Source organism: Drosophila biarmipes, unplaced genomic scaffold (assembly GCF_025231255.1).
Source record: "Drosophila biarmipes strain raj3 unplaced genomic scaffold, RU_DBia_V1.1 ptg000005l, whole genome shotgun sequence".
Taxonomy (NCBI): Eukaryota; Metazoa; Arthropoda; class Insecta; order Diptera; family Drosophilidae; genus Drosophila; species Drosophila biarmipes.
In genome coordinates, this window is record NW_026114527.1 from 6025959 (window position 1) to 6037550 (window position 11592).

At 35.9% G+C, this 11592-nt stretch overlaps 1 protein-coding gene across 21 annotated transcripts in view; it reads left to right on the plus strand.

Annotated features, from left to right (window-relative positions):
- Positions 1-9930, plus strand: part of LOC108025963 (gamma-interferon-inducible lysosomal thiol reductase) — a 71343-nt gene extending 61413 nt beyond the window's left edge. For 19 of the 21 annotated variants that reach the window (XM_050889708.1, XM_050889699.1, XM_050889705.1 and 16 more), the window contains one exon: positions 9365-9930. In XM_050889708.1, coding sequence (XP_050745665.1) covers positions 9365-9634 — 270 coding nt within the window. In that variant the 3' untranslated portion in view covers positions 9635-9930. Of the gene's footprint in view, positions 1-8690; positions 8845-9364 lie in introns of those variants that run through there. The other 2 variants (XR_007764898.1, XM_050889712.1) reach the window with 2 other exon arrangements.
- Positions 9931-11592: the final 1662 nt, after the last annotated feature.

Sequence of the window (11592 nt, forward strand, 5' to 3'; positions counted from 1 at the left end):
GTCAGCTTTTTGACAAGTGAAAGTTAAAATGAAGTTAAAACGAAGTCACTCGATATTTCATTTGGTTTTATACTCATTTGTCATATGGGCTCTCACATGCAGGTGACACGACCCATGAGAAATCAGTTGTGAAATTCAAAATTTTTACAATGAGTTTTAACCTATGGTTCTTAGCAGTCAACTTCGAATTTGCGGATTGTTACGAGTTTGCAAATCACCAAGAGTTATATAATAGGAGCAAGCGGCCTAATTTTCGTTGCGCAATACGCTCATCGGCATCGCATACTGGTACATGAGCACGCAATTAACGCCCGTGCAACTTAATTTCACCGCGCATCTCTAAGCTCCATCTCGTCACAGGAGGGCATCAGCAGGCTTCGACTTAACCTCGTTGCGGGAACACCGAGAAGTACAACCCCAATTGTTACCTCATTGCGGGAGCGCGTACAGTGATACGGATTCTATATCGATGGTAAAGTGGCCTTCGTAGATATATGCTAACTTTATTTCCATCACTTGCACAAACACATATCATAATTCACTTGGCTTTCAATCATCAGCCGCATAAAGGTCTTGCTTATGCCGCCTTGCATAGTTCCTCGCGCGCTCCTTGGTTGTGTCGGTGTTTTCGCCTTCCTTGTTTCAATCGCGCATAGTGCAGACATATTACCATTCATTACTTTTATATAATCGTATAATACTGCCTTGACACTATCAATATTTCTCTTGGTCTTGGTCCTGGTCCTACCATATTTTCCAAAAGTCTTTGAACGACTAATGGCTGGTCAGATGACAAATTATTTAACAAGTAACAATGTTTTAACCGATAGGCAGGTTACTGACAACATAATATTTGTGACTGCATTGTGAAAGTACTGCATTTAAAAGCATTTGACACGGTAAATTAAAAAAATTGTTGTATTATGTTAAAACATCTATGTCATTTTTCGCGTGCATCAGTGCAACTAATTTCTTTTTATTTGTGCAATCGTGGGCAGTCGGTTTTCATAAATAATGAGTCCTAGGTTCATTTCTGTTCTCAGTGTATGTAAGTAATTTACCAAGTACTCGTATTATGTCACACTGTGAAGTACACATGTAGGCAGTCACTATATTTAGTGTATGCCAAACTGAATAGCAAATTGTTAGGCAGTGGGCGAAAAGTGGTATTCAGTGACATCAGCTCCGTAGGTCAGCGCAAGCTGCAGATAGCGTTCAATATTGTGGCAAAATATATTTAGAAAAGACAAGTAGACACACATGAGGGCCCTTTTACTAGTCTACAAAATTATAAGCAGACAAGAGTCGTCGTATCTGTATGAAAAACTTATTTTTAGTTTGTCTAGAAGTACCAGAACCTAAGCACACGGAGGAAGTTTCTTTTATATACTGTTCACACTTGGAACCGATTGCCATACACTATCAAGGCAATTAGTAAAGTAGCTCAATTTCAAAACGTACTGCAAAACTATTGAGAGCACCATCTGACTATTAAACTACACAATTTAGGATATTGGAATTTAAGTTAAGAGAGAAAGCGAGAACCTTTAAAAATGGAAAAGAAATAAAAGTAAAATTTAAAGTTTATAGTTTAAACTGGGTATTCCCACCTAGGGTTACTATTTCTCGGTATCCGATATCTTTGGAGTCAACGGCCGGCTATTGAACCTTGACAACTACCGAGGTATGCTTACCAGTAGATCGGTCGTGGCCGTTGTTCTGGCCACGCGACACCAGTAAGTTGCTGAATTGCAATTTTTATTTTACTTTATTAGCCGGAGTCTGGCTAGTCAAACGCACCCTTCCCTCCAACTCAAGATTCGTAGTTGTTTCTCTTTGTGAGTCTTTCCTATGGAAGTCGTACGTAAACATGAAAAGGCAAGAAATCGCACGGCCGCTTGTATATATGTTGGGGACATATTCTTATAGTTCGGGGACACATTTATGCAAAAGATAAAATGGGTTATTTGAATCAAAAAAAGCCTCCCCCCTTAACTTAAAATACTTACTGACTTACTTGACTTTAATGTAATAAAAAGTACCCAAAATGTTTTGGTTTTAAGGAATCATGATTGGAAAAAAAATCATTTCCAAAAAATAGCATATACTTAAAATAAAAAATTCTGTAAATAAAGTATTAAAAAATGTTTCGTTCTGAAGCGACTATCCATATTTTAACAATTTAACATTGTGTTACTTACATTGATTATTTCTTGCAACGGAAGTCAAACTCCGGCTTGCCGGAGTTAGTTAGAGAAGTTAAGAGATATGTATTCAACATTTTCTAAATTTAATTTTTAATGTTAGATTCTATTGAAAGGTATTAACAATTGAATAAAATTTACAAGTGCGATGTGATCATATCGCAAATGGAGATACAAAATCAATGAATAATAAAGGATATTGGTAAGAGGAGACAAACTTGGTTTGTCTGGAGGTAAGGATGCTTGGCTGGATAAACATTTTTCTATCTTATTTGTTATATATGTATTACAATAATTAATAATAATAATTAATTAACAAATAAATAAACAAATAAAATAATAAAACATAGTATAGGTATAATATTTATATGGTAGAGAAAGGATGGCGAGCGTAAATTTGTTCTGAAACCAGTTCTGGGAATAGGATAAGTAATTCCGAATGTCAAAAAATTTTTTTTTAGTATAGTGAAACCATCGATTATCTATAGATAATCGGAGTAAATTACTTATTTTTGAATCGGTTTCTGTGACACCAAATTTTCCTTTCGCGTGAAATTTACTTAAAAAAAATATGCAATACCATAATAATTGAGTAATAGTTGTTTTAAAATTACTTTGGTCGCCCTAAGTCGACCACCATTTGTTTATTTAGTTTGCTTTATTTTATCTTTTAAAATTTTTTTTGCCAACAGATTTCGAATATTTACTTACTAAAACTATAGAAAAACATGAACAAGGTTTTAAAACCCGTTACTCGTAAAGTTTGTCGGAAAGTATGTAACAGGCAGAAGGAAGCGTTTCCGACCACATAATGTATATATATTCTTGATCAGGATCACTAGCCGAGTCGTTCTAGACATGTCCGTTTGAACGCTGACATTACGGAAACTATAAAAGCTAAAGCAGATTCCTAAGATTCTCTCGCAGCGCAAGTTTGTTTTAGCAGGGAGCCACGTCCACTATGAAGCAAACTTACTTTAATAAGTGTACTGTAAAAAAAACTGTCTTGCAGGAATAGTTAAATTGTCAAAATTTAAGAAACCTCTAAACATTTGCTCAGAGCAGAAATTTTTATAAACATGAGGATTAAACTGGGATCCAGAAAAACAATTGCTCTCTTATCATGCCTACTGGACGTATCAATTCTGAAGCATCGTAGAAAGTGTCATGAAGTTATGTTTTTGCATAAACTAATGCAGTCCATTCCCCTGTCCTACTTAGCTCCCTCACTATGTCACGCCTTACTATTTGATAGACCAATGCAACTAATTACGATAAAGAAAAAATAAAAAAAAATAAATCATATACTATTACAATGGATCGCAGTAGAATATTACCACATATGAAACTCATAAAATTCGACGGTTACTAAGCCGAGTTTAAAAATGGTACAGGTTTTCTTTACTCACTTTGCGCTAGAATTCAGCTTGATTTAGGGTCACAGATGTATTTTATTACGAAGGAGCTGGTATATAATATTAAATTAAAACGTTACGTCAGGAATCTAATTTCTCTGGAAAAAAATGCGTGTTCATCTAGCTTTGCAATCCAGACGATAATTGGGTCGCGACTAGACTCAATCAAAGCGACAGTTGAATGCATAATTTTACCATTGATTTCAGGGTATCGCCCAGAAGCAACTGCAATTTTTTCCGATTGGAATCATGATGTATCTTCCTAGTTGACTATTACTTTTCAAACCTAAACACTACCTGCTCCTCGTCGCTGGTTACTCAGGTCCACCCCTTCAAAATACTGAGTTTGGCTGGACAGCGCCAAGAAACCGACGTACCGTACCGTATCTAACGAAATCACAACTAGTGATGAATGAAAAATAATTTGCTTATACTTTAGCACGTGACTATACGCGAAATTTTTTATTTAACCTGCCTTTAAAATCAAATTATTCTTGTCTCAGTTCCTCTTATGAAGCAGCACGAGCGGTATGAGCGGAATAATTTAAAAAAAGGAAGTTGCTGAATAATGGGTGGAAGAACACGCGGCCCTGATTAGGGCATATGATAATCCGTTCCTAATATATACTTTGAAAGTACATCTTGCTTGTATAAAACCCAAAAAAGGAAAGGGCCATTAGCCGCAGTCTAATGGACACCGTAACTGTTATTTATGAATCCCTTCTTTCGCTCTGAAACGAGAAAATTATACTACAGTAGATCCCAAAACGCAATCGCGATGAGAAGAACAACAACTATTTCATTCCGTTATGGAATGACTGCGCAAACTTTTTCAACACTTATCGGTTGAGGAATTCGTGACATGCTGAAGAGCTCCCAATCAGGGGAAACAAGCATAAATATAGGAAAGCAACATTAGCATTTTCCCAAAGCTAAACCTTACTTCTGTAAGTGAGATAATCATTCTATTAAAAGTGTTCTATCTCTGTAAATTTCTCGTTGTTGAGTTTTTAGGAAACCTCATACAGTTCACTATTGATATATTTAAGTCTAGGAATCTATAACCGCCGCCTATTTACTGCAAACTCCCCTAGTTAGATTTCAAATGTTATCGTGCCGACATGTTGATCGGTGCTGACTTATTTTTCGACTTGCTTAGGGAAGGACGAATACGTCACAAGCACTTGGGTTGGCCAAACTTTAATTTGCAGATAATTGGTAGAAGATACGCGTTCCATGCATACCAAAATCAAGAGCAAGAAGTGCGGTAGGTCATTGAGTTGTGCTCTGACACACTTCTCTGCTTAAAAGTATGCATATCATTCGATTACAATCCAAAGGAATAGGAGCTTATTTGTGAATTGTCCTGCGCAGAGGACCTCTGACGGTATGCAGATCCACGACTCGTACTCTTTGGTCTCGCCCAATAAAAATTCTTGCCAAGTTACAGCATTGCGGAGAGGATTTTCTTCATGTACAATTACGAGCTGGTCGACCTGGATGTTAGCTTGCGGCTTGTACCACTTGCTACGAGCTTGAAGAGAATGGATATAGTTCATTCCCCAACTGCGCCAGTTATGTTGCTTGATGAATGTCACGTAATGCCATCTAGTGAGGTAGGCTAGTTGACAGGAGTGTTTTAGCTGATTTAACGGACGCTCCCAGAGGCCGCCGAAATAAGGGGCTCTGGGGGCAGAACGAAATTCCCATGCCAGAGCTGAACGACTTGAGGGCTTCAGGCTTAAATAATGCAGATTGGAAATCCTTTATTTTGATCGCAGCTTCAACGAATTTTTTTGCATTATCAGAGTAGATGCCTTGCTTTTCGTTTTCTAAAATAAATTATGGCCGCGGCGATAAAGAAACAACCCACTTCTCTTCAATATGAAAAGTGTTTTATTGCTTACTTGCATGCCTAAACCTGTAATTTAAATTCGACTTTTGAGAAGGTTTCACAATGAAAACTTCAAAACTAAGAGCCTAGTTTGCATAGAAACGGACAGTCGGATTTGACTAGATCGACTTGTCTTCTGATCAAGAATATAGATACTTTATTGGTTCGGAACCGTTCACTGCGTTGCAAAATTCTCAGAGAAGTTTTTATTATGCAATCGCCACGTTACGACGTGGTTTTATTTGATACTATAAATACACGAAGAAATGAAAATCTACAGTATTCGTCCGATGGTTCTAAGTGAAACCTTGATAGAAAGGTATTAAAAAAACTAAAAGGATTGCATTTCAAGACTTTAGGAAAATAAAATAGTTTGGGACAAAGAGTGGTGAAAGCGAATAATTTAAAAAATGTATATGTTCGGTCGGTGGAAATAATTACCACCCGCCTGTCGAATGACACCTCGGAAAAAAAATCAAATAGTTTTGGAGAAAACGCATGCTCCATTCAAAAGTAATACACAAAACAAGAATTTGGGGGAGCTTTCAAAATGAAAAAATAATTCTGTTGGTCAGTTTATCCCAATATGATGTTTTATGATCCTAGAAATTTTAGACGATGATAAACAGGTCAATAAAGGAAACTTTTTTTTTACCACTTATGGAAAACCAGCTAGTTTAGCGAGGTAATAGCTATAATATGATATGATTTGTCCTAATACCACCATTAAAAAATTATGGTCAAAATTTTTTTTATCTTGACTTATTTGACCTTTTTTTATTGCTTAAAAACGGCCTAACAATTTTAAATTCAATTTCAAGCTTTATAGTTGAGATTCCTCAGCCTCCGATATTCGACACATTATTGTAGAAAGTTTTTAATAAAATAACGACCTTATTTACCAGTATGGAGCACTGCCTGAGCATTGCACTTTTTTTGACGGGCGTGGAAATTTTAGATAATGTTAAACATCTTGATATGAATACATTAGTTCACTTTTGAAGAAAATATCTAGTTTGTCAAAAAAACAGCTTTTAAATGTTTAAATTCATATATCCGCTATATGTGGTTAGAAAGGTATATTGAAATACTTTTTACGCTTTCCTAACATTATTTTTGTACCATCATTTAAATATTATGGCAGTAATTATTTAGCTTTTTTCTATTTCTTAACGTGGCCTTAAGGTTTTCGGGCTAAGTCTTTAAGTGTATACTCTTTGACATTTCTGAACGTCTACCATGGAACACATTGTTGTATAAAGTCATGTTTTAAAATTTGTATTCAACAAAAATCTCCCTATGTACTAGTTTAGAACATAAAACACTGGCTGAGCGGAAAACTTTTTTTGCGTATCCTTTTATTTTAGGATCTTAGAATCATTTAAATTGTTATTAACGGTTCCACATAGGAAATTTAAATTCTATGATTTTTGTGAAATTATAATATTGATTTTAAAAACAAAAACTTCTGATATCAAACAAAAACCTCACTTAACGAGGTTTGAAGATCGTAAATAAGACTTGTTGGATGGTGGGACCTACCATGAGCATGTCGTTCAATGCTATGCCAGACAACGCTTTCGCGCTAGCATCAAACACTACTCGTAGATTTGTTATTAAGCTCTACGGCAGTAACACACTATGGTGGAGAATAAAGCTATGGTGCTAAATGAGTGACATGTCCTGTGGTAATGTATTAGCGCTTAAATTTAATATAGGATTCTTTTACGTTTGAATGAGAAACTTTTGGCTTTTGTATTGTTTCGGTTTAATAGGTAATATCGTACTTCTCCCACTTACCCAACCATGTATTCATTATGCCCTTTCCACCCGGATGTCTTCCAAGAATCCTTCCATTCCGATAAGAATTTTGATTTTGCTGGGCTGATAGAATTTTGGATCGTCTAAGACTATTGCTTCTGGCATGTTCCATTCGATGACATCAAGAGTGCTGTGCACACATTGTTGTGATCACTTCGAAATTCGATGTCTACTTAAAATCCGAAGCTCGTTATTTGAGGGTGGTTTCTATGCTTTAATTGATTTGCCTTTAAGTGTCTGAAATATTGATTGATATATGAACTGACGTGGCATTTTGATAACTGAAGACTTTGTGGTACTCTCCTCCGTGATCAATTTTAACTTTGACTATAAGTCATGTAACTCTCGTACTAACTGAAACTGACAGGTTCCATCATTGATATGGGCTACCGCTGTTGTTATGACACTCTTTCTTGCGGTACGTTCTAGAAGAGAAACCTGTGGGCTTCTGGCTGAAGAGCTGCTGCCTGACCCTGAAGCGAAGCTGTTGAAAGACCTTCGATAGCTGCGGTATTGTTGTGTTTGTTTGAGAATTCAAGTAGAACTGTGTGATGCTTGGCATACCCTGCACCTCGGGATTGACAAAAATCTGCATCTCCAACAGTTTTTATGATAGAAAAAATTTTAACTGAAATATTTGTAATGTAAAAATGTGCCACAGTTTTTTTTTTTTTAATATTCACTTGTGAAGAAGTGGAAATTCCTTAAAATTTTCTATATGTGTCACTTGTTCTTCACTCACAAACAAAACAGGCAAATTGCGAAATAAACTGACTACCTGACAAAAAAGAATAGCGTGAAATTAGAAATAAAGGGGTAACGGATATAATCGCGTCCTCCTTTTCTCAATACCTTTTTTTTTGTGAAATTCTGTCGCCTATGTATCGTCCAGAAGTGTCACTGAAGTTACTTCTTCGCGATCACGACCCTTTTTGTTTTTGTAAAATGTGTACTATCGTGTTTCTATCTTCCAGAAGTTACTAAGAAGTGACTTCTGTACGATAGGCGATAGAATTATCGCCCTATTGCTTGCGCGGTGAGTACATGTGATGTAACGATGATGAATTGTTAGGTTAACCTTGGTGCTTTGGTCTCCAACGCTGTATACAATCCGGAATGTGGCGGACATTGCTGCTAATGTCTTTCCGTCTATTCCGTTTATAAAGTACTCCTCCGTTGTTTAGTTGCCGCTGAAGTCACCAGTTAGTTCCCTATGCGATGAGCTGGACACTTAATCAAAATCTACAGCCAATTTCTTAACCTCATCCCTTTGCATTCTGTCACGGCGGCCAAAATGTTCGAGTGTGGACGAACTTGTTATTGTTTATTGGGCTCAGTAAAAGAATAAAAAATCAGGCGTTGAATTTCGTTGCAGATCTGTTGTTAGAAAAGGACGCGTGCCAAAATCAAGAGCAAGAAGTGCGAGAGGTCAACTGAGAAGGCACGGAATACGCAACACTATAAACAGTAGTTAGCTACAGCTTACAGGGTTACCACAGAGTTACAAAAGGTATTTTATTAATCCGTTGTAATTGAATGGCTCAGATAACTACAAAATACCGCTTTCAGCTGGGAAATGAAATGTTAATGAAGGTCTACCTGATACCACTTTCGTAACTACAGAAGACAACGATTCTGATCACACTTTTAGAAAGTTCAGAGAAATCGATATCGAAATCAACCACAGTTGTATACCCCTGACCAAAGGTCCGTCTCCGTTATTAACTCCGCTCTTCGTCAAATACCTCAATTTAAAGTTTATACCGAAAATGCAGATATCTATAGCTGTTTTTTAAAGGTGATCGAACAAAAGATTCTAAAGATGTTTAACATCATCAACATTTTCCAGGACCTTAAAATATAGTTTGGATACGAACAAAAAAGTTCAATGCTCAGGAATTACATATACAACAATTAAAATCAAATGACCAAACTTACCTATGCTTAAACCAGATAAAATAATATATATTCTAAATCATTTTTATGTCACCGCTTCATTTTTAAAATAATTTTTCAATGTTTTTTTTCAGTGCGCGAAACAACACAATATAGACGATACGCTCATTCAAAAATGTTTCGACAGTAACCAAGGCCTGGATTTGCTTAAATTGAATGGTGAAGCCACTCATGCACTGAGACCTCCTGTAACATTTATTCCAACAATCACAATAGATGGGTCCCAAGGCAGACAAGCGTCTATTTTAAAAGACTTGTTTTCTGAGGTGTGCAAAGCAGTCAGTGATGTAGCGGAAGCCGAAAATATTTGCCAGAACAAGACCTCTTACTCACTAAATATATAATATTAATTGTTAAATGTAAATGCTGAACTAAATTTAAAATTTTAAATTTTTTAGTACACTTATTAAAAGTTTTTAAAAGATTCGCACATAACTATAATAAATAATTTCTTAAAGTGTATATTGAATATGAAATATTGTTTTTTCCATAATTGATGAACTAATTGAAAAAGTTGAGCTCTAATTCAATCTCAATGTAAATGCTGAACTAAATTTAAAATTTTAAATTTTTTAGTACACTTATTAAAAGTTTTTAAAAGATTCGCACATAACTATAATAAATAATTTCTTAAAGTGTATATTGAATATGAAATATTGTTTTTTCCATAATTGATGAACTAATTGAAAAAGTTGAGCTCTAATTCAATCTCAATCTACGAAACGGCGTTTTTATACCCGGTGTTACTCGTAGAATAAAAGAGTTTACTTGATTTGCCATAAAATAGGTAGAAGGACAAGGAAAAGTTTTCGACCCCTCTAAGTATACATATTCTTGATTAGGATGGCTAACCGTGTCGATCATATTTTCAATACAGATCTACGTTCCCCAGATTGGAATCAGACTATTATTTAATAACTTATACCACTCACACATTTTTATTTATGTGGAACTGTTTAAATAATACCATGACCATGGCTAATGCTACCGTAGATATTCTAAGCTACTATAATTGCCAATTTTTATACTCGTACTCGTAGATTAAAAGGGAATACTACAGTCGTTTGATAAGAATCACTCAATCTAGCCATGTCCGTATGTTCATATAAACGCTGATATCTCGGAAACTGTAAGAGTTACAATGCTGAGCAATCCTTTTTCAGCAGAGGGCCGTGACTACTCTTACGCTCAAAAACGAAATCTTTGCCTCATCATCACATGACAATCTAGCATTATCAGTTCACGCACGCCATTAATGATCTCAACAACTGTTCTTAGACATTCTTTGTGTTCGAGCTAGCGTCATCCACGATTGAATTCATTAAGAAGGAAGCCTGCTTTATATCTTCAAAAAATCGATACCTAAAAAATCCAAAGATATCCCAAAAATTTCAGAAGTAAATTTAAAATATTTTTTGAAGTTACAAGAGAAATAGTGCGGAGCCACCGAGCAGGTATACAAGCGGTCGAAACACTTTGACGTCCAATTTCTCGATTTTTAATTTTGTACGATTTTACCTAATTGGGTGTAAAGATAAAGAAAAAAGTAAATTACCAAGATAATATGTATTGAATTGGGAAGAAAATTCTCTTCTAGTTGTGCCAAAGAAAAATTAAGAAAATTATGATTAATCCACTTTTTAAACAATCTGATATGGATTTTCTGACAAAAAATATTTGTAATTTTAACTCTTTAACTCTTTTCGGTCGCACAACATATGCACACTCGAGGCACCCCGCGAAATGATTGTACCAGGCATAATATAAGATAAATTTAATTTAAATAATTTGACATGTAAAATCGATTTTCTTAAAGCTTCCAAAGCAGGTTTCCCCCTTAAACAAGTTTTCAACGCCGTCGTCAACGTTCATTAATGCACTCTTGTCATGATAATCCACCCTGAAAGATGTGTGTTAATTCCCTTTTTGTTGACGTGGTAAGTTTTTGATAAATTTTTATAACAATCGATCACCGATACCATTAGCTCCTGTCCCTTGCTCTGCCCCACAGGTACCGCCAGAAGCACATCTCCACGTCACGATCAGCAGGATCCGCCGGTGCCTCGCCTGCAGTATTCTTTATTTACTATTCGCTTAATGCTCCGACGTCGCTAGAGCCGTCGGAGGACTGTAAGGAGTAACAGTCGACAGGGTTTCTTTTATCCTATCGCATCCTTGTACACTTTTTATCCGCTCTTCTACATTCTCCAAACTTTCTTTTCCCGCAATGCAGAACTCGCTGCGTATTCAGCATTATTTTGGTTCAGTTATTTAACTCCTCCGATTCCTTCCTTTCTTTGGG